The following is a 27,559-nucleotide window of genomic DNA, read 5'->3' as shown; positions in this document are numbered from 1 at the left end:
TCTCTGTAAAGAATTCTCTTTGTAAAGAACATTTTTTTTTTAAATCTTAAACAGTTTTTTGAATGAAAGAGATTTGTTTTTGTACAAAATATTTGTTTCATTTTCTTTTAATGAAATCATCAAAATTCATGGCTCTGAACACTTTTGTAGGCTTTCACGCATCTATCTGCAATTCTCATTGTTAGAAACTTCCCGTAAAAGAGAACAATCATATTTTGAATTGATAATTCAAAAGCCAAGTCCATTTTCGGAAGATCTACAAAAGAAAAGGATTTTTAATTTTTTTTAAACAAAAAATGTGATTTTCAATAAATCTTACGAATAACTCTGCCCTCATCGCTAACTAATGTGAACATATTCTTGCTGTCCATGATAATTACACCGCATTTCCCCACAATTGATGAACATTTAGCCTTTTTTACCTCAATTCTTGCACCAATTAATTCCATTTTTGGAAGGATATCTCTGAGAACGACAAAATGTATAAAGTCCTTTTCCAACTTTCCCCAATCTTCCCTAAATTCTTTTCATTTGTAACTCACTTGTAATCCGTTCTTGTGTCAATTGTTCCCGGATTTATACCATGCTTCTCCAGGAAATCCTTAGCATATTGTGTCCAGAGATTGTTGAGGATCTCACCATCTGCCACCCCCACACCGTTGCGATTGCAAATAAAATTTCTCAGCGCAACACGAGCTTTTTTGGGCTTTTTCTTGCTTTCCTTGAAGTGCGATCTGCGTTTACCGACTCTCCAGCTCCACATGTGATTGGGATTGACATCCTCACGCTGCCTGGCGGGAAGTTCAGCTGCAATTAGGGATGTTGATTGGAGATTTGTTGTCATCTTGCAATGTTTTGATTTTTTAATCCACGTGGGAAGATCCACAACATTGGACAACACTACAGATTTCCGTGGACAATTCTGTGGAAAGACGAATTTTTTCAGTCTTTACATTTTTTGGGATTTTTTGTTTTTGCGCCCTTTATTTTTTCAGCTGTTTTGTGTGTCTCTTGAGCAATTTCTATGCCGATCTTAGTAAAAACGTAAGTTGAAATATAAATTTAACACTTTTCTTTCCAATTTGCAGTGATTTATGGAATTTATTTAGCTTTTTTGCTTGATATTCATTCCGCGGTCTTTCATAACCTCAATTTGTTGTACTTTGTTTTGATTTCGTGGTCTGTCATTTTGAGCTGTGCAAGTTTGTGAAATTATTTTGTCTTGCAAAAAAATTAAATTTTCGGGTGAAATTATTCACTTTTCCCGTGAATTTTCCTACGAAAATACAAAGCAAGTGCCAAAGAAAAGCATTGTGCTGAAGAATCTTCAATTTAAAGTGAATTTTCAACGGGTTTCCGTGTAAAGAAGGAAAATGGGCCCTCCAAAGAGGGGCAACAAGAGAGACTCGAAGAATTTCTCTGATAAATTTGCCAAGAAAAAACGCGCTGAAGATGAAGCCTACTCAACCTTGGTGGAGAATGACGATGACACTCAGGAGGGTGATGGAATCCCCGGGGCAGCCACAAAGAATGCTGAAAAGAACGATGATGCAACGCAGGAGGATGAGTACGGGGCGAAGGATTATCGATCACAGATGGAATTGAAGGAGGATCATGGATCACGACCCCTCTGGGTGGCCCCAAATGGTCACATCTTTGTCGAATCCTTCTCCCCGGTGTACAAAGTCGCGCATGACTTCCTCATTGCCATCTCCGAGCCTGTTTGTCGTCCGGAACACATTCACGAGTACAAGCTGACGGCCTACAGTCTCTATGCTGCTGTGTCGGTGGGTCTGCAAACGCACGACATTGTTGAGTACCTCAATCGTCTTAGCAAGACCAGCGTGCCTAAAGGGATTGTCGAATTCATCCAACTCTGTACACTCTCCTACGGGAAGGTGAAGTTAGTACTCAAGCACAATAAGTACTTTGTTGAGAGTTCCTATCCGGATGTGCTGCAGAAACTCCTCAAGGATCCCACAGTACAGCAGTGCAGGCTCAAAAGGACCGATAGTGAGACTGATGATGGATTCCTCACACAAGTTCAGGAGAAAAAGGGTATTACATCCTTTGGGACGAAATTGCCTGCGAATCCTGTTGAAGCTGCACCCACTGGAACCGCTGCCGATGGAAAGACTCCACAAGCTCAAGGACAAAAGGTTTGTTTGGCAATTTATCCCTTTAAATCAGAGCTTAAATCAGTTTTTAAACTTTCCATGAAATTCCCTAAAGTTTTAATATCATAGGCTAAAGAGCTAAACAAGAAAAGGTCGTAAGATTGGTTTTTAAACTTATTTTCCTGCAATTTTCTCTGATGTCTATTTATTATGAAGTTAAAATGGCTACCTTTTGATTAATTCGTATAACTTCCACAGTATAACAAGTGTCGCCCTCTTAGATCTGATATGAATTTTGAATTTTAACGGATATTTCGTTAATTAAACTTGAAAATTTTCAGGCAAATAATGGAGACAATTCAGTCCCAGAGGATATAACAAATTACTACGAGAAAATCGACAATGAGGATGAGGAGGAAGATGTTAATTTAACAACGGTATCCTTTGAGGTGAATCAGGAGAAGATTGAGGTGCTCCAGAAGCGCTGTATTGAGATTGAGCATCCGCTGCTGGCTGAATATGATTTCCGCCATGACACCGTGAATGCCGACATTAATTTAGACCTCAAACCAGGGGCTGTGTTGCGTCCGTATCAAGAGAAGAGTCTCCGGAAGATGTTCGGCAATGGTCGGGCAAGATCAGGGGTGATTGTACTCCCATGTGGAGCTGGAAAGAGTCTCGTGGGGGTCACAGCAGTGTGTACGGTGCGAAAGAGAGCCCTGGTGCTGTGCAACAGTGGCGTGAGTGTGGAGCAGTGGAAGCAACAATTTAAAATGTGGTCAACAGCTGATGACAGCATGATCTGCCGCTTTACGTCGGATGCAAAGGACAAGCCAATGGGTTGTGGGATTCTCGTGACAACCTACAGTATGATCACGCACACGCAGAAACGAAGCTGGGAAGCGGAGCAGACAATGCGATGGCTTCAGGATCAGGAATGGGGTATTATGGTGCTCGATGAGGTGCACACTATCCCCGCAAAGATGTTCCGGCGAGTCCTGACTATTGTGCAAAGTCACAGCAAACTCGGGCTAACGGCCACACTTCTGCGTGAAGATGATAAAATTGCCGATCTCAACTTCCTCATTGGCCCCAAATTGTACGAAGCCAATTGGTTGGAGTTGCAGAAGGAAGGCTTCATTGCGAAGGTCCAATGCGCAGAGGTGTGGTGCCCAATGACGTCTGAGTTCTACAGGGAATACCTCCTGTGTCAGACGTCCAAGAAGATGCTGCTGTACGTGATGAATCCAAACAAATTCCGCGCAACGCAATTCCTCATTCGCTACCATGAGCGTCGTGGTGATAAGACAATAGTCTTCAGCGATAACGTCTTCGCCCTCAAGCACTATGCTATAAAGATGAACAAGCCCTACATCTATGGGCCAACATCGCAAAATGAACGTATTCAAATTCTGCAGAATTTCAAATTCAACACGAAAGTCAACACGATTTTTGTGAGTAAAGTCGCCGATACGAGTTTCGATTTGCCCGAGGCGAATGTCCTCATTCAGATCTCCTCGCATGGGGGATCCCGACGTCAGGAGGCACAGCGACTGGGGAGAATTCTGCGTGCAAAGAAGGGAGCCTTCGCCGAGGACTACAATGCCTTCTTCTACACACTCGTCTCCCAGGATACGCTCGAGATGAGTTATTCACGGAAGAGGCAGCGCTTCCTCGTGGATCAGGGCTACAGCTACAAGGTCATCACGCACCTCGAGGGTATGGATGAGGACAATGAGCTTCTGTACAAGACACGCGAGGAACAGGGAAATCTCCTGCAGCAAGTGCTGGCAGCATCGGATATTGACTGCGAGGATGAAAGGGTGCCCGGTGAGGGTGGCCCCAGTGGCTCACGCATGACCAAGAGAGTCGGGGGCCTCAGTTCCATGTCTGGTGGTGATGATGCTGTCTACTATGAGTTCAAGAAGAAGAACGCCCATCAGCATCCGCTCTTCAAGAAGTTCCGTGGATAAATTCAAAAAAAAATTTTTTTTCAATTTTTCATTAAAAAAAACCAATAAAATGCTTTTCAATATTTATTTTTTCTCTTTTATTTGCTAAAAATGGTAAAAATGTTTCTTCCGGGAGTGTCCTTGGCTCTATTAGTTTACAAACAAAAATTCGTACGTAATACGGGGAGGTAATAAAGGTAAACCACCTTGCAAAAAGAGAGATTGTCATGTTAACCCCTTTGAGATTACTGGGACAAGGTTTTTTTTCTAATGGGTTGAGAATTAACCCAGATGTGTCTAGAATTTTTTTGGAATCTCAGATTTATTTCAAAATTGTCTGAAAAATTCAATTTTTAAACGAAATTCTTTTACCCAAAAGAGTCGAAAAAACTTTCTTTAACTGAATCTGTTTAACTTTTTAAGCCATTCTTAAGCGAATACTCGTGTTATGGTAATACAATTTTGTAAAATATTTTGTGCTCTATCTATAAGATTTTTACAAATATATTTATACATAAAAAGAAGAAACAATTATATACACACGCAAAACATAATAACAGTAAAAGAATCAGGAGTAACGCAAGACTCGTTAAAAATATTTTCACTCGTACAACAAAGTTTGGTATTCACTCAGTCTTTCAATCTATTATGTACACATATATTAAAATAACTTAAATGAGGAAATAAGAAAATGTAAAAATTTAAAACAAATTGTATCAAAAGGATGATTTCTCACATTGTTTAGGGCTCCCGGTTGATCGCAACTCTTTAACTTTTTTCCATGACTGTAAAAATTAATGTATAGTCCATAAGGAATCTTTATGTTCACTGGGGGAATTAATAAAGTAATTCTATTCAAAAATATTTTGTGTTCTATCTATAACATTTTTGCAAATATATTTTGTCATTGAATGGACTTCAGGAAGATTTTTATTTCTTTTCTGGAATTTATAAAAAATTTATTATTCTTCTAACGTGGTAGTATGTTAAGAAAACCAACGAAAAGGGCTTACACAGCATTTGCAGAATAAGATAAATTAAAATTATCTTGAATAGCGCTGGTTGGTAAGCATTAGTTTACGGTCTGTTGTGATTTCTTTACAGCAGTAAAAATAATTTATTGTTCAGTAAAGGAGCATTGGATTTTAGGCGCGAATATGAAGTAATTCTCTCAAAATAGAGCAAAACGTAAGGATTAAAAAGAAAATAAGAAAATCGGAATGTCGCTATCCAACTGTTATAGATTGTTCTACTGAATACTACTCTGTTTCCAATTGTTATCCTTATCATTTTCAAATAGATTAATTTTGAATTAAAATTTTTTCTAGTGGTGTAAATGAAAATGGAACCCCCGAATGGGGTTTCATTGAGTTACAAGGAGATTTGGAGGTGCGTGGAGAACAATCAATGGCTGGGCAATTTATTGGGGATCTCTACTACACAAAATACGGTCAACCGGTGAGTTTCCTTCCCCAAGTCTTTTACAGTAAAAGTAAAAGGTTTTTGAAACATTTTCCATCAATTTTCACCAGATTCTCATAATTGGTCATCATATTCTCCATGGACGAGAAGTGACCATGGAAAAACCATTTGCCGTCCTGCAGAAAGTGGTTCAACACCAAAATGATGAAGAACCCGATGAACAAAACATGGAAATTGATGTGAATCAGAGTATTTCCGATAGTCAAGTTCTTGATGCAACTGTTGCCATTGAGAATAAGTCAAAGCACAAAACAGAATACATTGTGAAGGCAATTGTAAAGAAAAAACTCATTTTCCGCGCTAGACCTAAACCAATTATTGCAAATATGGCTAAGAAATGAAATAAATTTATTTTTTCTTTATTTTTATGGTTCTTTTTCAAGAAGTTTTTCAATTTTTCAAGTGTCCTGAAATAAATCCTGTTTAAAAAACATAATTTTAATGAATTTGATCATTTCAACAGTGCTGCACAAGATTTCCATTGAAAATTGTGAATAGTATCTACAACTTTCCATAATTTAAATTCAGGAATAAGCTAAGAAAATTCCGGATCAAAAAAATTATCAAATAATATTCTAAAATTAGGAAATAGGGATTGTTTTTGCGCAATATTCGTGATAAATTATTAACCCTTTCGCATCCGCATGAAACATAGGAGGTCATTTAGGAGACAAAACGACACCAGATGATAAAATGTTTTACATTTGGTGGGTTAATACATGCGTTGCCAAAGAGAATCTAATATTTATTCTCGATGTTCTCGATCAAAAAATGTAGCTTATTCGGAATCTACAAACTCCAGAATTGTCTTTAAATTATATTACAATGATTAAAGGAATTAATCTAAAAAATAGAACATAATAAAAGACAAAAAATTAGGACTTTCCACGAACATTTAAACACGAAAAAAGAAACCCTTCAATTTCCAACCCCTGCGGAATGCTTTTCCAAAATTCACTCGATTGCAATAGCTGTGACGGGGGTTGGTGAGAAGCTTGTGCAACCCTGAAACAGAGAGTTTGTTTACCCGAAAAAATGTCACGGAGAGATATTTTCCTGGCTCTTTTATAAATAATTTTGTGATTAAATAGCAATAATTTGTCGTTTTTATTCGATCTATGTGCAAAGTTCTTGTGAAGTGATTATTGTTAAAATCAACCCTAAAAAGCAATGGAGTACGAGAGAGGTCCTTTCTTGGAATTCAACGATGAAAACAATCACGTTGATGCTGAAACAAAGAAGCTCTGTGAGATGGATTTCCCCCTGCGGGACGTCTTGGAGGACACGGAGGAGGATACTTCAACACCTACAAAGAGAAGAACTAGGAAGGATGAATATAATCCGTGAGTAATTAAGGGTGAATTTGATTTGGAGGGAATAAGCATTTTTTTTGATACTTTGTTGCAGATCTGAGCCCGCAAAATGCCCAAAATGTCCAAGAATGATGCCCGCAAGGATGCTCCACAAGCACTTCCAGAGTCATTCATTCAATTTTTGTTCTATGTGTCTTGCCATCTTCTCCAATATAAGCTTCCTGGCTAAGCACAAGACACGTTGTCTGAAGAGGCCGCTGCGGTTGCAGAAGAACAACTGGAGGTACCTACCGGCGTGGTTTGATCTCAGCAGAGCCAAAGAAAATATTCTTCCGTGTCCCGTTTGTAAGGAAGAGTACGGGAGTGTCAGTGAACTTCTTGACCACCTAGTTGTTCACGATAGCGCCAAAGAAACCTTCACGTGTGGTCCCTGTTCCGCTGTCTTTTACTCAATGAATGAACTGAAGAAGCACATGTTTAAGCATGTGTTGGCTGATCAACGCAAAGCCCCCACTGAGGCACCCCAAAATGAGGCAAACTAGTCTCCTCACAGCAGAGAAAACAAAGAAAACTCTTTAAAAATCATGAAAAGCATTGAAAATTTTTATTAATGAATCCAGCATAAGAATAATACAAAACAAAGCACAAAGCTTCCCCCCGCAGAAAGAAACATTCAGAGGAATTCCATTTCCCTTTCAATCCCGACGAATTTCAACTGCTCCGTTGGACCGTATCTGTAGTCAAAGAACAACTCCTCCCCCGGCTGAATGGCCCTCTTGGCGAAAATCCCAATTCGATGATCCCCATTAACCATCATTACCTTCGCATAGCAATTGGGGTTAATGGAATGATTGGCAAAACGTATTTTATTGCCCTTCCGCGTGGCATCAACCACAAAATCATTGTTGAGATTAAAGAGGAAGCTGCACATGTACTTGTCATACACCTTCCCACGTCGATCTGCCTCATCCTGTGAGATTATCTCACCACAATACTCAGAAATGAATTCATTCTTCTGTGCGCTGTCCTTTAGGAAAATTCCCCATCCAGCCACATCCGAGGGGGCCATCAGTAGATGTTTGTCTGCAAAAAAAAGTCAATTTTTCTTTGAATTTCTGTGTCATTTTGTTTGTTTTTAGAACTATTTCAAAACTAAAGAAATCTATGAATCTCCCGGAAGAACCGCCGGAAGTTAATATTAAAAAAAATCTTCCTTTTAGAATTAAATTATTTTATAAAAAAAAACTAGGAATTATGAGTCAATTTTATGAAATAAATCGTACAATGGGCCTTATTCAGCGACCAAGAAACCCTTGAAATCTTTAAATTTTGTACTGAAATTTCAAGATTTTAAGCGAATTTCAAGGGTTTCTTGGTCGCTGAATAAGACCCAATAAAAGATAAAAAACAATAATTCTTTGTTTTAATACTTTTAATCCAAAAAGCTTTTTTTTGTTTGAATTTTAATGCTCGTGCTTATGCTTCTTCTATTTAAATTTGTTTTAGGTCCTGAAGAATGACCTTCAGGAAAGCCGAAACGTAAGCCAATGAATTTTTGTTGACGTACATGTGAAACAATGTTGAAATATTAATTGAAACAAGAAGATTTAAGCAAAAGGATTGCGAAAACGCTTCGGAATGTTTATGTTTGAAAATTATGAATTTTATAGCCATTGAGGGTCATTGGAGTCAATTTTTATTGACCTCTTGAATAGGGTAAGTAGTCCTAGCTTTGTAAACCCTTTAACGTACAACGTGAAACATAAAAACATTGAAACATGCGCCCTTTTATCGCGATTTTTATTCTATGAATTTTTTTAAACGACTTTTCTCACTCAGAACGTCTTCTTTGACCCCTTATGCGTGAATTTGATGCATTTCTAACATGGAAAAACAATTACATTCATAAATAATTGAAAAAATAAAATGTTTCACGTTTGGGTCAGCGTATGACCCAAAAAACCTTAAAGGGTTAATGGATATTGGATGCGTATTGCAAACAGACTAGCCGAATTACGAGCTCTCAGAGTCATTATCGAAATTCGCACAAAAATAGCAAAAAAAGGAAATTAAAAAAAATTATTCTACATCTAGAGAGATCAGAGAATTTATCAAGAAAAAAATACTCACGTAATCCACGCTGAACGGAGACATTTTTGCATGTAATTTTATTAAGCTTAAACTGATCAGCTCCACACATTTGGCACAAATCTGGATCGCATTCTCTCACAGCAAGATAGCAGGGGCACTGCTTTGTGTTGCATTGTGCCTTACATCGACATCCGGGGAAGCGATTCTGGCAATCACTGCTGCAATTGCAGAATTTCTCACAGAAATTCTGTGCTCCAATGCATGAGCAATTCACATCGCAGGGCCCCGGATGATCGCACGGGGTGAAGTTGTAGACATGATTTGACGATGAATCCTTCTTCAGCTGAATCTTGCGACAGTGCACCGACCACAGGCGGTGCTTCTTCTTCTTCTTCCGCGGTGGTGTGTAGTCCTGACGAAGATCTTCCGGCGGGATATCAGCTGCTTCCTTCTGCCCGAATTCATAGAGTTGCTGGCAGGTCTTTGTGAGCATCATCTGTGCCATGGCGCAGTAATTTGTCAAGCAGACCTTCTGAAGGGCACGAAAGAGTGATTGATCCGATCCTGTCCACTCAGTTTGACTACTGGCACCCATTAGGGATGTTATCTCAGCCGATGAGGCGGCCGTCAGCGTCGGGGTTTCCTTGGAATTCTGAAAATCCTTCGAGCAGCGACTATTGCTGTCATTGCTATCCTCCGAACTGGCATCATTGCTCGAGTCATTCTGAGATTTCTCCTTATTGTCAGCTGCTATTTTCTCCTTCATCCCATCCAGAAGCATATAGCAGGTTGGGCTGCACGGTTCGGCAAAGGGTTTGAGCTCTGGGAAGCGACGTTTTTGTAAATTTGGACCCGGCTGGCAGGCTTGAAGTCCTACAAGAATTTTTTCCAATTTAATCAATTAAAGAATCTTCGGCAAATAGACGGAATTCCCTCAACATTTTACATTTTTAGCACTTTCTAATATTTTCTACTTAAAATAGATTTTTTTTTTACATTTTTATTTTACAATCTCCAAAACCAAATTCCAATTTAATGCACCCAAAAAATCACTCACCGTTTTGCTGATGTCCTGAAGAGGGCATTTTTTTTGTCACAGAAAGAGAACAGATAAAATTTTGAATTTTAAATTGCTCAACACCTTCATTTTACAGGCAAAATACTTTTATTTTTTTTTTTCATTTTTAAAGCTTCTTCTCTAATAAAAGAATAAATTGATTCAACTTTTTTTTTGTAAGGAAATGCTATAAAGGCGTTAATAAAAAAAATCACACAGAGGCACACATAAAACACAAAAAACTACGGCATAAATGCTGGCTAAAAATATAGATTTATAAATTTTGTCAAAATATCCAATTGAGAGGGAAATAAAATAAATACGGCAAGCATACGAAACACAAAATGAATATAAGCTTAAACACACGAGAGCAAAAATAACTTACAGAAAAGGATTTAAAGGTTGATTCTGTATAGAAAATCTTTTATTCTTTTACAATTTCAAGATTTTATAAAAAGTGTACTAATCGAATTATCTGAATAGATTTGTTCAGTTCTAAAAGAAAAGAACTGAAAACAGGTCTAAATAAAATTAGTACTTTTAGACCTTATTAGTCAAGACACATTTCGTGCTATAAAAGAGAACTTATTTTGTGTTTTGTCTAATATTTTTCTTTTTTAAGTAATTTGTAGGTACTAATTTGTACGACTTAGATGTTCTTTTTTGAGTAATTTTTGATATATTCTGAAACGAGGTAAATTGTCGCTTCGCTCCAATTTTCCTCGCCCCGCTTCGCGGGGGGTTTTGCGCTTCGCGCAAATTTTAGACAAAAAAAATTGTGATGATTTATACGTTGATTGGAGCCACTCATCAACCCCAAAAAAATTGCAAAGAGAAGAAATCATTTTCATACAACATTTAAGGCGCGAAATTCAAAAATTCGCAAAAAATGCATGACTGTTATATTGGGGCTACCTGAAGGGGGGCTTTGGGGGGAAAATGGATACGGCCACTCGAAACCGCCTGATATAAGGAGCCTCTGTACCAAATTTCATCGCGATCGGTCAAACGGTGTAGATTTGTATAGCCGAACACGACGGAAGATTACCAACAAACAGACCTTTCTTTATTATATAGATAAGTCAAAATTGAACCTTAAACCCTCTTAATTTTCTTCACAATATCGTATCTTGACTAAATTATGTAGATGTATTAAATATCATAAAAGATCTTCGCTATAGAATAAAAAATGTTTTTAGGAAAAAAAATCTTTAGGAAAAGAATAAAAAGATTTTAGACAGAATTAACCCTTATTTAGATCCTTAAAATCCATTGCGAATGAAAGAACTAAGAAAAAATTCTGATAGATCAGCAAAAGTTTAAAGACCTTCAAGAACTTGATGTTGTATACATTTTAAGAAAGAAAAAAGCGGAAACAGTCGTCCTCTTTTCCGTTTTAAATTAAGGACGTTTTAAGCGCTTGTCCTTTAGAGTCTTTAAATATGGTTTGGTCCATTTCTTAAGCCAAACTATATTTGTTTTAAACAAAACTTGAGTTTTTATTGGACAGGCTCAGGTTTCTAAGAGTTAGGCTTTTAAGGGTTACTAGGTGATTAAGATAAGTCAGATAGACTGAATTATGAAGAAATGTATTTTCGGATTCAACCCCTATTCAGCCTGAACTGATCTTAAGAACTTAAAAACCTAAAGTGTGACTCAAGAAACCTAGCCCTAGCATGAGAAACTGAAGTCCTCTTCAAGAAAACCGTAGCTTGACTTAAGAAACTTTAATCAAACATACAATTAGTGAATTTTTTAGCTTTAAAACTTGATTCCTATTGTGCTAATTAAGGAATCTAATGATGAATGATAAATTTCTTACGACAAAGGATGTTTTTTTTAAGTTTAAAGTCTGTTCTGAACGATTGATTTTGATTTTTTTGATGTTTTAGGACAAATCCTTCCGAATTGCGTCAGCCAAGGGACGGTAGGTCAACCCAAACACATCCTTTCAATTTTAGGGGCCAGAGCTTTCGACGCTACTGTGCGTCTTCCTCAGTGGCTGGAATTTTTATTAAACATTTAAATAAATTACATTTTTCCTTTCAATATTTCGTTTCTTTCAATTTTTCCAATTTTTCAAAATTTCCTAACTTAGGAAACGTCTGAATTGAATGATCTTTGACGATTCCCAAACAAAGACACAATTGAGTAAGTTAGGAAATTTTGAAAAATTGGAAAAATTGAAAGAAACGAAATATTGAAAGGAAAAATGTAATTTATTTAAATGTTTAATAAAAATTCCAGCCACTGAGGAAGACGCACAGTAGCGTCGAAAGCTCTGGCCCCTAAAATTGAAAGGATGTGTTTGGGTTGACCTACCGTCCCTTGGCTGACGCAATTCGGAAGGATTTGTCCTAAAACATCAAAAACATTAAATTTCCGTCAGTATCTACTCGAGATTGATTTTGACCTAAATAAAAAATGTTCATCCTGGACTTAAAAACTTCGTTAAACTTTCATCGCAATACCTTTAAGGATCATTAATGCATATTTTTCTTTTTTGCCAACTAAAGGAATAAAAGGGACACACACGATAAAAAGTTTTTGCAAATAAAATGGTACTCACGGTGCAGGAAGCAATCGTATTTGAAGCAACGACGACAGAAGAGAGTTTGGAAGGAGTGAAGAGTCTGCTCCCTTGAGACACTTTCCGCTTTGACTCCATCAATATTTGGGGTGCATTCAGGTGGACGATCTGGGTCAGTTCTTTCTGTTAATTCGATGTACCTAAAGATTAAAAAAAAAAAAGAATTTAAAATATTTTCCCGTAATAGATGAATTAACTTTTCTCTCTTACTTCTCTTTTAGCTCCTGTGCAGTTCCTTTATCGGGAAATTGCTGGCTAATTGCTTGGAATATTATCGGGGGAGGGAAAGGTGTTGCCAGTGGTTCGGGGAATTCCTTTTTAATCACCAAAAGCAGCTCCTTCTTGGAGCTACTCGATGATGGTTCTTCATTTTGTTCTTTCTTAACTTTCACCTCATCTTTGTCACTTTTAACCTTCTCCTCTTGACTCGCGGACTTATTCCTCAATTCTCGTGGTTCTGCCTTCTTTTCCACGGGTTCCTTCACGTCATCCTTCTCGGCGTACTGCATAAGGGCATGAACGAGCTCAACAAAGATAGCATCGTCAATGAAGCTGCCCTCCTTGTCCCCATGAACCTTCCCATCGTAGTTTTTAATGAGTTCCTCAATGAACGTTCCATCCTGATCGAGAACTTCATCTCCCATGTATGGGATATTGTGCAGAACTGTCTCATCTTCAACCATGAAATTCTGCTGTGTTGGCACCCATGTGTACATTGTGGGAATTGGGGTGACTGCATTGATTGTCCGGATGGGTACGGAATCCTCAATTTCCCCATCAAGACTCACGCATTCTGCCTTCTTCATGCATTCAATATGTGGAGGCTCAACTTCTTTTGGATCCCATTCAGCATTTACTCCCTCCTTCCAACGATCATTCTCCACAATCAGAGTTTTCTCCATATCCTCCCTGGAAAAAGGAAGCTTCATTTTATGACACTTGGAACATTCCTTCTGTGCCTGCTTTTGTGAGACAAGGCTAAGGATTTTTCAAATGGAGTTTTGAGACAGATACAACAAAAGTAGCGACAAGTGACGAATAATTTTGCCCAAAGATCCCAAACACAAAGGAAAAGTGGCAAGATTCCTTACCGGTTGCGACACCACGCGTTCTTCACTTCATCCGCGCGCTTGTGCCTCTTTTGTTGGCGAATTTTTGCATATTCAGCTTTTACTCTCTTCTTCCAATCAACAACTACCTTTCCCTTGGACATTTTTACTTTACTTTAAACCAAAAAAAACTATAACTTTTACTTGGTGTTCCTTTTCTCTTCAAAATAATCAAACTAAAATATTCCAACAACAACCCTATAAAACATTTCTGTAATTGTCCATAGACATGTCTACAATAATAGGACAACTCTTTATGGGGTTATTATGATAAAACGCCAGCGAATGACAGGAGAGTTGATTTTCTCCCATGGAGAATCCTTGGATTTCTGGTGGAAACTTCGCATGTAAAATTCGCGGGCTTTTCTGAAGTTTTTCTATTAACACTGGAGGACAAAACTGGTACTTGCTACCAATTTGAATCTTAACACTTAGAGGATTTATATGGCCCCCGTGGCCATTTCGAGTTTTTAAATCGTTATAGATTAAAATGTATTGGACCTATCGTGATAAATATCACGTCTATGTGTAGGGAAGGTAGGGAATTTCAATTATTTTCAGTTAAGCGAAAGAAAATCCGGAAAAAGTTTTTTTTTAATAAATAATTAAGGTCAAAGACGAAATTATACGCGGAGGACGAAAATGATAACCGTGGCTAAATTCTCATACATTTTTGACAGTCTTTTGAGGTTATGTTTCCCCATATATTCCTAATAAAGATTTCTTGTTCACTTTTCCGCGATGAAAATCATTAATTTTAACTCATTAAAAGCGATTATTCAGGCGCAATAAGAATATAGGCAAAATTGTAACTAAAAAATTTGATTTGAATTGGTAATTATGCATTAATATCAATTTTTAGCTGTGATTTTTATTAACTATTTAAAAAATGCGCGACAACACACAAAATTGATAGCAAAAAGGAGTGTAGTAATATTTAACACTCGGAGGACTTTACTGGTACTTGCTACCAATTTGAACCTTAAAATCGTCACAAAATAAAATATATTGGACTAATCTCGATGAATTTAGCATCTATATGTAGGGAATTTTAATTACTTTCAAATAGCAGAAAGAAAATCTCGAGAAAAGTCTTTGCTTTGGAAGATAATTGAGGTCAAAGTCAGAATCCAACGTGGAGGATCAAATTGGTAATAACTACCAGTCAAAATCTCATACATTTTAGCCATGGTTTTGAGGTTATGTTTCCCCATATTTCCCAAATAAAGTGTTCTTGTTCACTTTTCCTCGGTAAAAATCATTAATGTGGACTAATTTTATTGCCGGAAGTGACTAAAAAGTTACTTTAACCCTTTAACGTCCAACGTGAAACATAAAAACATTGAAACATGCGCTCTTTTATCGCGATTTTTATTCTATGATTTTTTTTAGAGGACTTTTCTCACTCAGAACGTCTTCTTTGACCCCTTATGCGTGAATTTGATGCATTTGTAACATGGAAAAACAATTACATTAATAAATAATTGAAAAAATAAAATGTTTCACGTTTGGGTCAGCGTATGACCCAAAAAACCTTAAAGGGTTAAGAATCAAAGTTTGTGATGATTTAGGCGCAATAATAAATTATGTAAAATTGTAGCTAAAAAAGTCGTTTGAATTGGCAATTTTGCATCGATTCTACGCAATTTTTTTTCAGTGACGATTTTCGCAATAAAATATTTAGTAATTCGGTGTAGGAATGCTTCAAAGAGATTGAGAATTAGTGAAACTTTCGATCCTTGTTCAATAAACTGATTAATAATTAATTATTGAGCATATTTTATCAGCTGGTAGTTATTACCAATTTGATCCTCCGCGTTGTGCCAAATGTTGGGTCCTCCAAGTGTTAAAGGATTTAAAGTATACATTAAGAATTAATTAAACTTTCGATCTTCGTTCAATAAGCAGATTTATAATTAACAAAACATTTAATATTTGGCCTTTTTATTATTTTGGACACTGTGACCATTTCGATCCTCCGCGTAGGTAAAAATTGTTCGGTTCTCCAAGTGTTAATGTTAAAAGAAATTAAAATTGCGGAGCCTTAAAATGCCCTCATTGACCATCAAAAGGTTAGGAGAAGCAGAGAAAAAAAATATTTTTTTTAATAATATTCACTGAATTTTTTCCTTTTATTTCAATGCATTTTTTTCATCATTTTTATAAAGTGATAATTTATAATATTTGTTTTTTATATTTATATATGTATGTACCATCTTACTAATAAAATCCACTAAAATGTAGAGACCTAGTAAATTTTCCATTTAAATAAATCTTTTTTTTTATTCTTTATATTATTTACAAATTATTATTTTTTTATTAATTCCTTTCTCTTATTTTTGGACTCATACGACGAAGGATTCTTTTTGATTTGATTTATTTTTTCTCTTTCTGGGCATCCTTTCTGCTAACTCCAATGTTGAAGCTTTAAAGATTTTAATTATTTTCTTTTTAAATATAATTTTTAAGAAATTGTGACGATGGTTGTTTTTACTCACTCACACTGTGGTTGGTTTTTTCTTGCATGATTCCTATTGAAGGCGTTTTTTTTTCTTTCTGTTTATATTACAAGCACAATTTATCCATTGAGACATTATATTATTTTATAGTATTTACTAATTATGTTTTTTTCTTTAATTTATTTGCATGTGTTTCTCTATTTGGTGTGTATCTCAGCTACAAGTATTTTTGCTTCTTTCTCATTAAAACATTTCAAACACAAGGCAAATATTCTTTTTTGACATTGAGAAAAAATTTCCTTATTTTTGTGAATTTATAATTTTTATCAAGAACTTTTTACGGGATTATATTTTCTATTCTGTTTAATCTTTTTTACACACACATACATATTTTACAGCACACTTAAGGAATTTATTGCGAAATTAAGAACATTCACACAGAAAGGGAAGTTTTTTCTTTTTTTGCTTTTTAATATTTAATCAAATTTTAGAAAAATAATTTCTTTCAGCTCTTCATGCAATTTTATTTACAAAAGTAATCTTTGAGAAAAAGATTTTTAATGATTTATCAATTGGATTGTATCCTTTTCCCAGCTTAAAATTTTCAAAATTTTTTTTTCTTTTGGATATTTCAATCTTTTTTTTTTTTTAAAGAAAATTTTGTTCAAAAGACGTTCAAACTAAAATCGAAAGTCTATTAAAAATTTTAGTTTTAACAAAATTATTAAATATTCTTCTCAATATCCATACAATTAAAATAATTTCTTTTTTTCCTTCATTTTTGCATTCGAATGGCCTTTGAAAATAAATTTTCTCGCGTTTTTTTTTCATTATTCAAAAATTCCCCTTAAAAATGAAATCAGACTATAATATTTACTATCACACTCTCACGACTCTCTTATGGCCATTCAACCCTCCAATACAGGAAAAATGACGTAAATTAAAAAAAAAAGAATATTCCAATCACATCAATTATAATACAATTAAAAAAAACCTTACAAACAACAATCTTCCTTCCCGAAAAAGAAAGAAAGATAAATAAAGCTAAATTCAACTATTTTTTTTCTTCTGAAGATACATTTCAGTTATTTTTTCGTTCTCTTTTATTCTTCCACCCACTAATACCTCTTTTCACTAAAAAACTTTTTTTTACATAAAAAACGAAAAATTATTTTTTTAATGACTTTTACACTTTTACATTACAATAAGCCAATTTTTTTACACAATAAATTAGAGCGGGGGAGGTAACTCTCAATGGTTTTTTCTTCATTCATTTTTTTAATTTTCTTTTATTTCGATGCTGCCTAGACCTCTAATTCTTAAGGATTTATTGCATTTTTCTTTGTTCCTTAAATATTTATTTATTTTTTAATGTAGAAACGAATATTTTAATCTTGAGTTTTCATATCATGCGAAAACATCACAAATTTCTTTTCAAAAGAAATTTTCTCTTCATTTCATTTTCATCTATTTTATTATAGTTAAGTAAATATTGACTTAATATTGTGATTAAACTCTTCTTGTGTTACCTACAAGGTTTTTTTTCACGAGAAAATGATTAAGGAGTTGCGATGGGGAAGGTTTTTTTTTTCTTCTAGAACTTTTCATATCTTTCTCCCCGATTTTATTCTTCTTTCAATTAACATTAATCCCATGGAAATGATAAAGTTTTATGATTTTTTTGTTTTCGCTAAATAAATTTGCGATGATTTTTCATGATAAATCCAACAAATTGGATTTGATAAAATTGTGATAGCATGTGAAGTACATTAACAAAATGAAATAAAAAAAAACTAATATATACACGGGAACATTTTTTTCCTACCAAATCAAGAAAAATCTTATCGGATTTTCTTTTTTCCTATTTTGTGATTTTTTTTTCTTAGCAAATTTCTTCAAGTCCGTTCCTCTGATTTTTTAGCTGTGATTCTTTCGATTTTTCTTTAATTTCTTACGGACTTTCATTTACGCCTACGATGTGTCTGTTTGGGTGTATTTCATGAAGCGTACATACGATTGATATCATGCTGATACCTCTCCTGGATATCCTTTCGTTTCAGCTTGAAAGCAGCTGTGACGAGTCCCATATCGGGTGACCAAACCTCCTTGCAAAGTGTAATAGCGGCGGGTACTTCGAATTTCTCTAATTTACCTACAAAAAATAAAAATAAATAAAAATCAGAAATAAACACATTAAGCATAAAAAAAAGTTTAAAAAAAAACTCACATTTCTTGGCATGTTCAGCTAATTCCTTGATAACTGCCCTCTCCATTACGGGTGAAGAACAGAGATCCTCAAAGTTGAGATTTGTAATACCCTGCTTGAGGGCAATCTCTTCGAGGTGCTTCTGACTCGGCACCACAAGAGCCACGGTGTACTGCTTCGTGGGGTCCCCGTAGACACAGATATTCTCAACCACTGGACACGTCTTTAGTTCAGCCTCAACCTTTCCCAGGGATACGTATTCACCAGCTTGGAGTTTTACTAAATCCTTCTTGCGATCTGTAAAAGTTAATATTGTTTGTTTGTTGGTTTATTATTAATTCTTGAAAATCTTTTTTTTAATAAAACTTTTCAATTCTTTAGATAATTTCAACGACAATTAAATTTTTGAAATAGAAAAACTCTGAAGAATTCATTTAAACTCTAAAACCGTGAAAAGATGGAAATAATTCGTCGAAATCAGCAATACATAAGACAAATTTAAATGCAGAAAATAACTAAAACATTAAAATAGTCAATAATTAAGCAAAAAACTGATTTTTTGTGTCAGAATCAGCAAAATTTTAGACACAGTTGTACACAAAAAAAACTTATTTTAAATTAAAAAAAACAATTGAATGATTTTCTGGACGAAATCACCAATATCTCAAACACAATTGGACACAGAAAATTAATAGCTAATTAATTAGCTAATTTCCTTCATAATAATCAACTATGGGGTATATTCAGATAAAAATGTACTGGTAAGCTGACCAAGCTTACGAGAGCTGTGTTTCTTTCAGTGTACCAATTTTGTGAGAGCAATCTAGAACGCGTATTAGTTTAAATACGTGCAAAGTCGGGAAAAGTAAAAAGTCATACCCTAATAAATCTTTAGAAGGCCATATCTCGAGAACGGATCCATAGATTTTCATAAATTTTTTTTTGTTTGAAAGGTCTTGAAGTCAGCTATAACATATCGAAAAATGAAAAAAAATTATGTCACCATTTTCGAAAAATTCGAGTTCGAAATTTTCAAAAATTTTGATTTTGACTTTAGCGCCTCTCGCGGTCATTTCTCGAACTTGCAATGTTCTAGACATTTGTAGGGCTTCACGAAACCTTTCATTTGCACTTGAGTTGATCAAGATCGGACTTGTAGAACACGAGATATGACATGCCAACTTTGGAAGGCTATATCTCGAGAACGGAGACATAGATTTTCTTCATTTTTGGCATGAAGCTAGATAATATGGTCAACTATAACATATCAAAAAATGAAGCAAATCGATAATGGCGTTTTCGAGATATTCATCGAAAACTCATCGAAAATTTTGTTTTTGATTTTTGGCCCCCTAGCGGTCAGTTTTGAAACTTCGGATGTTCTAGAGAGTTGTAGGGCTTGTTGAGAGCTTTCATATGAGCCTAGGTTGATCGAAATCGGTCAAGCCGTTTTCGAGTTATGATCGATTTTCGATAAAAAATTGTGGCGGCCATATTGACTAAACGGCTTGACCGATTTTCAAAAATGAGGTATCGTTGGAAATGTATTGATGGCCCCTACAACATATCAAAATTTCAGACCTCTAGCTATAATAGGGGCTGTGATATAGCGAAAACAAAATTTTGAGGTTATTCAAAATGGCGGACGGGGGGGTGGGGGGGTGGATTTGACATCATAATCGGATTTCTTCAGGTCGATATTTAAACTTTGCCGTTTACCGCAAGTCTCTATCTATCACCGTTCTCTTGCAATTTAAGTTTATGATCCGGCCGGAAAAAAAATTTTTTTGGCGCATACGTTTTTTGGAATGTGGGGACCCTAATTCGTGCTCATCCCAAGTTTGAACCCGATCTGACGACTTTCGATTTTGCTCGGTACACAAAAGCTGTGTCTGAAAGAAACACAGCTAATATTTTCTTTTTTCTATTCTTACAAATAGTCAGTTATAAGATTTATTGGTATTCTGGGAAAAATCTTATAAGATTTTCACATTTTATTTGTTTCTTTAATAGAGGTTTTGAATGAAAATTACTTTTCCAGGGCTTGTTAGAGATTATTCTGACTGTTTTGTGGAATATCAAATTCTTGGTTTTTTTTTTTAGAACGGTTTAAAATCACCATCTGTAAAAATCTTTCAAAAAACTTTCAAGTTATTATAAAAGAAAAGATTTTCAACAGAATCGATCCCTATCTTATGTCGATCTTATGTGTCTGAACTTATTGGATTTTTTCTAAATTATTTAAGGCTTTTTAAAGGTTTTTGTTTAAGAATTTGGTGAAAAATATTTTTAATAATTTATATTTTTACGTTAGTTTTTTTCAAGCTTGAGAATCTCTTTAAAAATCTATTTTTCTTTAAGACTATGAAATTATAGTGTAATATGAGGCTTTCTATTTAATTAAAACTTTGCCTTAAAAGTATGTAGAGGAAAAATAATCTTTAAAGGATTCTCAGGAAAATAATATTTATTATCTTTTCCTAATCTTTAGAGTAAGATTTGGAAAAAAAAAATAATCAACTAGAAAGACGAGTGAAAATTCAGCATTATTCTTCTCATTTAAATAAAGTTGGTAATGTAATCTTTTCAAATGGATTCTAAGCTGTGATTTTTCCTTCAAATGTGATTAATGTAGGTATATAAAATTATTAATTATACATAAAATTCCTCTCGCAGATCTATCCAAAAACAAATCTATTTATCATATAAGAAAAACTTAAATTTTCGACAAAACAAAATGTTTAAACTTACCAATGATCTTAAGTACACCATCAGGATGGAATTCACCGACATCTCCTGTTTTGAACCACCTCTTTCCATCCTCATCGAAGAAGTCCTCTTGCGTCTTACCAGGTAGCTTGTAGTAGCCCTTGGAAACGTTTTCACCCCCAATTACAATCTCTCCCTGTGGATATGGTTTATTTGTGACACGATAGTTCCCTTCTTCCCAATTAATCAGCCTGATATCACACATTGTCGACGGGGCTCCTACACGTCCGAATGTCATGTCCCATTCTACAAGAAAAACACAAAAATATCGATTAAAAATTAATTTTTTTTAAATAAGAGAATCAAAAACTCACTGTCGAGTACTGAAGCACCGGAAGTTGTCTCCGTGAGTCCATATCCCTGAATAACATCCACACAGAGGCAAACCTTAATTTGTTCATGTGTATCCGGGGAGAGTGGAGCACCGCCCGAAAGTACTGCCCGGACACGTCCACCCATCAATTTGGCAACCTTCTTGAAGATCAATTTATCCGTCAGGGGTGTTGTGTAGCCGCGTTTCAACCACTTTGATTTGTATTCATAGGCAAAGCGGAAGAGAGCCTTCTTGAATGGTGGCTCCGAATTCACTTTGTCATTGATTCCCTTTGATATTCTGTCCAAAATTAGCTGCAAAAAAACATTCCAATTATTCAATTAAAATTTTGAAGAAACAAAGGTTTTTTATCTTAAAAAGAAGAAGAGAAAGGGAAAGTAATCTCACCGGCACAGATGTGATGCAAGTTGGTTTGAGAATTGAGGCATCCCCTTTGCAACCCTTCATGATTTTGCTACTGCTATCAATGAGTGTTAATGGGGTGGAATACCCAATGGGGACACCCGTTAGGAGGCACACACTCTCAGCAATCAGCTCAAAGACGTGCGCTAGCGGAAGGAATCCAATGAGAATGTCATCTGGGTAGATTTTGACGCTATCACAGAAATTCTTCATTGTGGCAATGCAGCCACGATGTGAGAGTAAAACTCCCTTTGGGGTGCCCGTTGATCCAGATGTGTACATGATAATTGCTGTATCATCAGCTTCTGGGGGAACTCCCTCTGAAAATGCGCAAAAAATATTTTATTTTTTAACTTTAATAATTTAATTGAAAAGATTAGAGAAACTAACAAAAAAATTCGCTGAAAAGGGATTCTATTCGCTATTTTGTGTACCAAATTTCCTCAAAAGAAACGAAAGAAAAATGAATTGAAAACGCTAAAAAAACGATCAAAAAATCCAATTAAAAAGGATTTTTTTTTTACAAATTTCTGCCCTCAATTAAAGCAAAACGTGTCACATTTCCACGAAAGAAACTTTTGATGGAATTTAGATTTACAATGTTGCGCGCACATTTAATTATTTCCAAGAATTTCAAATGAATGTTATTTCCAATTTTCTCATTTCAATCAATAACTCCAAATTGCATTTTGCCACCTTCTAATTAAATCCCACAGTTAGCGTTATCATTTTTGCAAATCCTCTGAAAATCCTCTGCAAATATTATATCATGCCTACTTATGACGTTAAAATTGAATGATAATTTATTATTAATTAATTCTTGATAATTTGCTTTCAATTTAAATTAATTTTTATAAAATCTAATCAATCTAATTATTTCCTATTAAATGAACTAATTGTAATTTAATTTTTGCAAAAGGTGGAAAAGAGCAAATTTAGCTCATTTTGTATTAAAAAGTAATTAACCCTTTCGCGTTCTTTGGATCATACGTAGATCCAAACGTGAAACATTTCATTTTAACAAATATTTATGAATTTAATTGTTTTTTCAAGTTGAAAATGCTTCAAATTCACTCAAAAGAGGTCAAAGAAGACGTTCTGAGTGAGAAAAAACTTCTGAAATCATCCACAGATTTAATAATGTCATAGAAATAGCCCATGTTTCAATGTTTCACGTGGACACGAAAGTATTAAATTCATGAAACACTCATGCTGATGTTTCATTCGTGAGTTTTGACTTGATATTTTAATGTTTCATGAATAAAAAAAGCGGAAAAAACTACAATTGTGACGTCATTGTTTAAATTTTTGAGCAATCTTCAACGGCTTTTTCCCCTGCGTGTATCCCAGAGTGGTAAATGGAAAATGAGGTCATGACCCCTATTGTGACAAATTACCTATTTTATTAAAATTAAATCAATCAAAATTAAAATTAAATAAATCGAATTTTCAAGAAATAATCTTAAAAAGAAAATCATTACAATATTCTCAATTTTATGTGCTTAAAGCTCTGCAAAGTGACATTGTGTCACTTAAAACAGCTTCAGAAATCTCACCTTGAACCAGAAGCAAGTGGTTCTAATTTCCAAAGATATCTATGGCAATTTTATCATTTTGCATTACCTTCCAATTTGCAACGTGAATTGAATATAAAATTCAAGCTTTTCTTGCTGTTCAAACTCAAATGCAAAAACAAGTTTTATTCGCAGAATTTTGTGGTATTTGATCATAAATTTTTGAGTTTTATTCGTTTCATTATTTCTCTTTCACTTCAAACCACAATTTTTACAAATTTATTGAGATTTCTCTTGGGGAGAAATCAATGGAATTTTTTTTTTGTTACAAAAAATAAAGAAAATTAACTCACCATATTTGCTATTTGTTCCCTTTTGGAGTACTTCGGAGAAGGAAATAATGTTGACACCCTCTTTGAATCCAACAACATCAGTTTTATGCAGTTGATCCTCCATGTAGACGATAGTCTTCACTTTGGGCAAATACGGCAAGAGTGTCTTGAATTTTGGCAGAAGGTCATGGGATGTGATGACAATGCTAACTTCCGTCTCCTTAATCCCATGGATGATACCCTCATCCCCGAGTGTTGCATAAATTGTCACAATTGGGATGTTCTGCTTGAAGCAACCATGAGCAGCAATTAGCCACTCTGCTCGTGTCTCAGCAAAAATAACAATATTCTCTTTGGGTTGCTGCCCCAACTCTCGCACCCCACGCCCAAAGCACATTGCCGCTTGTTCGGTCTCAATGAAATTCCTCCACTTGTACTCCCCCATTTTGTACTTCTTAAATACACGTCCATTGGGCTGGAGCTCATCCTCTTCACCCAGAATCTGTCGCGTGCCCAGGCAGCGCTTTGTCGTGTGGATCTTCACCACGTACTTGAATACCTTCTCAAGGGTATCCAGACCCAGCTGCAGCATTTTTACGTGCACCTCTTGTGGCGGATCCACCGTACGATATGTAATCTGGGTGTCATCCTGATTGATTGGTTTTGCCTAAAAAAATTATTTTTTAATTAATTTATTTACTTTTTAATTAAAAACGTTTAAAAATTATTGTAAAAAAAATTAGGTTGAAGTTTCAGCCTTAATATTCTCGTTTAAAATTAAAATCTGAAGATTTAGGGACACTTTAGAAGTATTTTTTTTTAAATTAAAGAAGGAATAACTTAAATATTTGTATTTAATAAAATTTTATAGTCAATTTTTCTTCTTAATTTTCTTAAATATTGAATTTCCTATAAAAGCTCATGAAATTAAAAAGAATTTTGAAATAAAAAGACTTTCTCTTTAATTAGATATTTATATAATAATTTTTGATTTTTTCCCTGAAGAAGGAATCTAATGAAAGGATCAATGAAATAAAATAATGAAGAATTCCATTTATACTATTAAGTTTTCTTATGATGTGCTTTGACTTTTAACCATTGAAAAAGAATAATTAGCCAACTACTTCAAACATAATCAATTTCTTCACATTCCGCTTATACTTCACACTATCATCATTACAAAAAGACTAAAATCCCTAATAAAAAAATCTGGTGGAGCTTTGAGCATTTTAAAGCCACATAAATCATCGTAATACAATAAATAACTTAATAATGAAAAATTACATAAAACGTGAAGCTTTTAAGACCAGAGTCTTCTCATATTTTTTTTCTTACCTATCTACGAGTGCAAAAAAATTACAGAGATATCTTGCAAGATATAGAGGAAGACAAAAAAATCAAAGGGAGATTGAGAAAGATTTAGAGTGAGAGAGTTGTCAATGAATGCCGCGCTTTCTTATCAAATGACGTCTCGTTGCGCGCATTCAAATTGACAAGAAGCACCCAAAAAATTTTCCAATATTATACCTTTTTTTTTTGGTAACATTACATAACATCACACTGCGGCATTTTGTGTGTCTGGTTCAAAAAGATTGCACATATCTCCGATGACGAGAGATACTCTTAAATGGATTTCTTTTATGAAGAGAGAGATATGATTATTTTTTTTCTTCTCCTACACACCATTAAGCAGGTGAGAGGTTTGCAAGAGATTTTCTAATATTATATATAACTCTCCATAAACCCATCAAGGGGCTTTACACCTAGTAGGTAATATTATTTTGTCATTTCTTGTAAGCTTGGCATAGTCAAAATAGACGATCCATGGTATTTAATTGTAGACCTTCAGACGATAATCACTTAAGATAGGAAGTAAGTAAAAAAAACCAGTTACTTCAAGTCCAAAAGTTGATGTCTTTTTAATCCAAACTCAGTGGTAAAGCAAAAAGTCATGGGAGATAAGGCATAGACCAGCAGTTGATCCCTTTACGTAACCAAAAAGGGGTTTTCTTAATGGTTTTTGTTGTCTTTTCAGTAATTAAATGGAAGTTTTTTTTTCCTTTGTGAACGTTCTTTGTACAAATATTAATGAAAATTTGTAGAAAACTTTTACTTTTCTTTCACTAGTTCTGTTGAATAACATAAAATCATTGTGGAAAATTTTATTTCCAAGACATTAAAAAAAAATATTCTAAGAATATTTTAAAAGATTTAAAACACTAAAAGTCCCAAATGTTTTACCACTAAATTTACTTAAATCAGCAAAATTAAAATGGTTTTTTGCATCAAACTTTATAGACCTGATGACTGAGGAAAAGGCTTTCAAAACGTCATATTACAAAGCTACTAATTAAGCATAAAGTAACTTAGAACTGAGTTATGTATTAAAGCCATTAGAACCTTAATTTCTAGTAAATTTTCCAACAGATTTATATCTAATAGAAAAGATGTTATAGTCTTACCTTAATACGACGTGATAACATTCGACGCTTCCATGGCCTCTGAAGTGCTAAGTATATTGGAAATGTGAGAACATCACAGACAAATGCGAGACACTTAATGGCCCCGATTGCTGTTTGCACCCAAAAGCTTTCCATCCTGCAAAAAAAAAAGAAATTTAAAAGTCAAACATCAGAAATGAGACCCCAATGTAAAAGAAAAATAAAACCGAATTAAGAATAGTAATTAAACGTACAGCAAAAAATTAAGTAATTCCAACATATTTTTCCTCTTTTCCCTCCTAAGACACTTAACCAGTTATTCGCAATTTGTGCGCACACACAAGATGTAGAAAAAGTGCAAAAGAAATATCACTATGTGTAGTGAAAATCAGGAAATTAATTCAACAAATTGAGAAATTGATTTCCACAGAAGGTGATTGTAAAAAAAAAGTAATTCCACTGACTTTAAAGGTAGCCGTTCTCACCGGAGAGACAGAACAGAATGATTGCAAGTCGGGCTTTTCACTGTCTCTTGAAGAATGTTTCCCATCGATAAGTAACAGTGCGACAAGTCCCCTCTGATATCATATCCTAATCTTTCACCTCATTGATGATTTCACAATCTTATCGGACGCTACGCGAAGGAAATTATGAGCTTCGAATATCGCACGAAGCAGTTATATGAACTCTAAGGCAAAAGAATCTTTTTTTCTGTGAATTCCACTTATAAACTTGAGTCCAAATGCTTTTGCTATCTTTACTGTGATATTTGAAACTGATTATGTGATTTGTTCTAATGCAAAAAAAATTGCAAAATAAAATACTTTTTCTGAGAATTTAATTAAAAAAACATAAAAGACTTTTATTTTAGGGAAATCACTTGAATTAATTTGAATTTTACTCAATATTTCTTGGTGTTGTGAATCTTTTCTTATAATAAAAATGGTAAAATTGTTTGGTTCTTTCTTATTATTTTATGTTCCACATATCCCGATTCCGTTTCGTTCTACAAATCCACGAGCTTTGCCTTAGTGAAGCAAATGAACCCCTTTCAATATAATTTCGAAACACTATCAAAAATGAATAGACTCCTTTCTTCCTATCATTATGCAGTAGTTTTCTATACCAAAGTCAAAAGAAATTATTTAAAAAATCACTGCATCACGTTAATTTAATTTAAAAGAAGAACTTCTTACTAACTGAACCCTAACATTCGGTTTGGTATCAGATTTGATATTCTAATTCATTTATTCCTCAGCATAAGTGACTTCATCAAAAAGACTTTGAACTGTTACATCACAAGAAAAAAAATCACAATACGTTGAAAAAGAATTCAAATTTGGCGACACGAGAGGTTTTTTTGTTGTTTTATTTGATTTTAATTCAATGCT

The 27,559-nt window shown here is 34.6% G+C and overlaps 6 protein-coding genes across 12 annotated transcripts in view; 3 read left to right on the top strand and 3 right to left on the bottom strand.

Annotated features, from left to right (window-relative positions):
• Positions 1 to 72: 72 nt before the first annotated feature.
• LOC129796412 (uncharacterized) lies at positions 73 to 1,092 on the bottom strand. Its single transcript, XM_055838324.1, has 3 exons — positions 543 to 1,092; positions 320 to 465; positions 73 to 256 (listed from the first exon to the last, which is right to left on the bottom strand). Exons 1-3 carry the CDS (start codon positions 842 to 844, stop codon positions 120 to 122), a joined length of 585 nt encoding a protein of 194 aa, XP_055694299.1. The 5' UTR covers positions 845 to 1,092; the 3' UTR covers positions 73 to 119.
• Positions 957 to 5,913, top strand: LOC129796413 (chromosome transmission fidelity protein 8 homolog). The gene is made up of 3 exons (XM_055838325.1): positions 957 to 1,044; positions 5,398 to 5,527; positions 5,602 to 5,913. The coding sequence occupies exons 1-3, from the start codon at positions 1,025 to 1,027 to the stop codon at positions 5,890 to 5,892; spliced, it is 441 nt and encodes a 146-aa protein (XP_055694300.1). The 5' UTR covers positions 957 to 1,024; the 3' UTR covers positions 5,893 to 5,913.
• LOC129796411 (general transcription and DNA repair factor IIH helicase subunit XPB) lies at positions 1,161 to 4,156 on the top strand. The gene is made up of 2 exons (XM_055838323.1): positions 1,161 to 2,159; positions 2,459 to 4,156. Exons 1-2 carry the CDS (start codon positions 1,374 to 1,376, stop codon positions 4,088 to 4,090), a joined length of 2,418 nt encoding a protein of 805 aa, XP_055694298.1. The 5' UTR covers positions 1,161 to 1,373; the 3' UTR covers positions 4,091 to 4,156.
• A 622-nt stretch (positions 5,914 to 6,535) lies between the features above and the next one.
• Positions 6,536 to 8,150, top strand: LOC129796407 (zinc finger protein 384-like). Its single transcript, XM_055838319.1, has 2 exons — positions 6,536 to 6,894; positions 6,959 to 8,150. Exons 1-2 carry the CDS (start codon positions 6,722 to 6,724, stop codon positions 7,404 to 7,406), a joined length of 621 nt encoding a protein of 206 aa, XP_055694294.1. The 5' UTR covers positions 6,536 to 6,721; the 3' UTR covers positions 7,407 to 8,150.
• On the bottom strand, positions 7,447 to 13,972 carry LOC129796389 (histone-lysine N-methyltransferase E(z)). 2 transcript variants are annotated; one of them, XM_055838276.1, is made up of 6 exons: positions 13,694 to 13,913; positions 12,813 to 13,511; positions 12,582 to 12,742; positions 10,013 to 10,027; positions 8,995 to 9,828; positions 7,447 to 7,947 (listed from the first exon to the last, which is right to left on the bottom strand). In XM_055838276.1, the coding sequence occupies exons 1-6, from the start codon at positions 13,813 to 13,815 to the stop codon at positions 7,538 to 7,540; spliced, it is 2,241 nt and encodes a 746-aa protein (XP_055694251.1). In that variant the 5' UTR covers positions 13,816 to 13,913; the 3' UTR covers positions 7,447 to 7,537. The 2 variants fall into 2 exon arrangements, with proteins under 2 accessions (XP_055694251.1, XP_055694252.1); XM_055838277.1 differs by lacking the exon at positions 10,013 to 10,027 and having other exon boundaries at positions 13,694 to 13,972.
• Positions 13,973 to 18,019: 4,047 nt separating this feature from the next.
• LOC129796390 (long-chain-fatty-acid--CoA ligase 4) overlaps positions 18,020 to 27,559 on the bottom strand; it is a 62,767-nt gene continuing 53,227 nt past the window's right edge. For 5 of the 6 annotated variants that reach the window (XM_055838282.1, XM_055838281.1, XM_055838280.1 and 2 more), the window contains 7 exons: positions 26,190 to 26,325; positions 23,749 to 24,394; positions 21,867 to 22,201; positions 21,460 to 21,772; positions 21,128 to 21,391; positions 18,398 to 18,673; positions 18,020 to 18,322 (listed from right to left, as the gene is read on the bottom strand). In XM_055838282.1, the coding sequence (XP_055694257.1) occupies positions 18,168 to 18,322; positions 18,398 to 18,673; positions 21,128 to 21,391; positions 21,460 to 21,772; positions 21,867 to 22,201; positions 23,749 to 24,394; positions 26,190 to 26,325 (2,125 nt within the window). In that variant the 3' untranslated portion in view covers positions 18,020 to 18,167. Of the gene's footprint in view, positions 18,323 to 18,397; positions 18,674 to 21,127; positions 21,392 to 21,459; positions 21,773 to 21,866; positions 22,202 to 23,748; positions 24,395 to 26,189; positions 26,326 to 26,422; positions 26,722 to 27,559 lie in introns of those variants that run through there. The other variant, XM_055838279.1, reaches the window with a different exon arrangement.

Source organism: Lutzomyia longipalpis, chromosome 4 (genome assembly GCF_024334085.1).
Source record: "Lutzomyia longipalpis isolate SR_M1_2022 chromosome 4, ASM2433408v1".
Lineage (NCBI taxonomy): Eukaryota > Metazoa > Arthropoda > Insecta > Diptera > Psychodidae > Lutzomyia > Lutzomyia longipalpis.
Note: the sequence above shows the minus strand (reverse complement) of the source record. Positions and strands in the feature narration are given on the sequence as shown.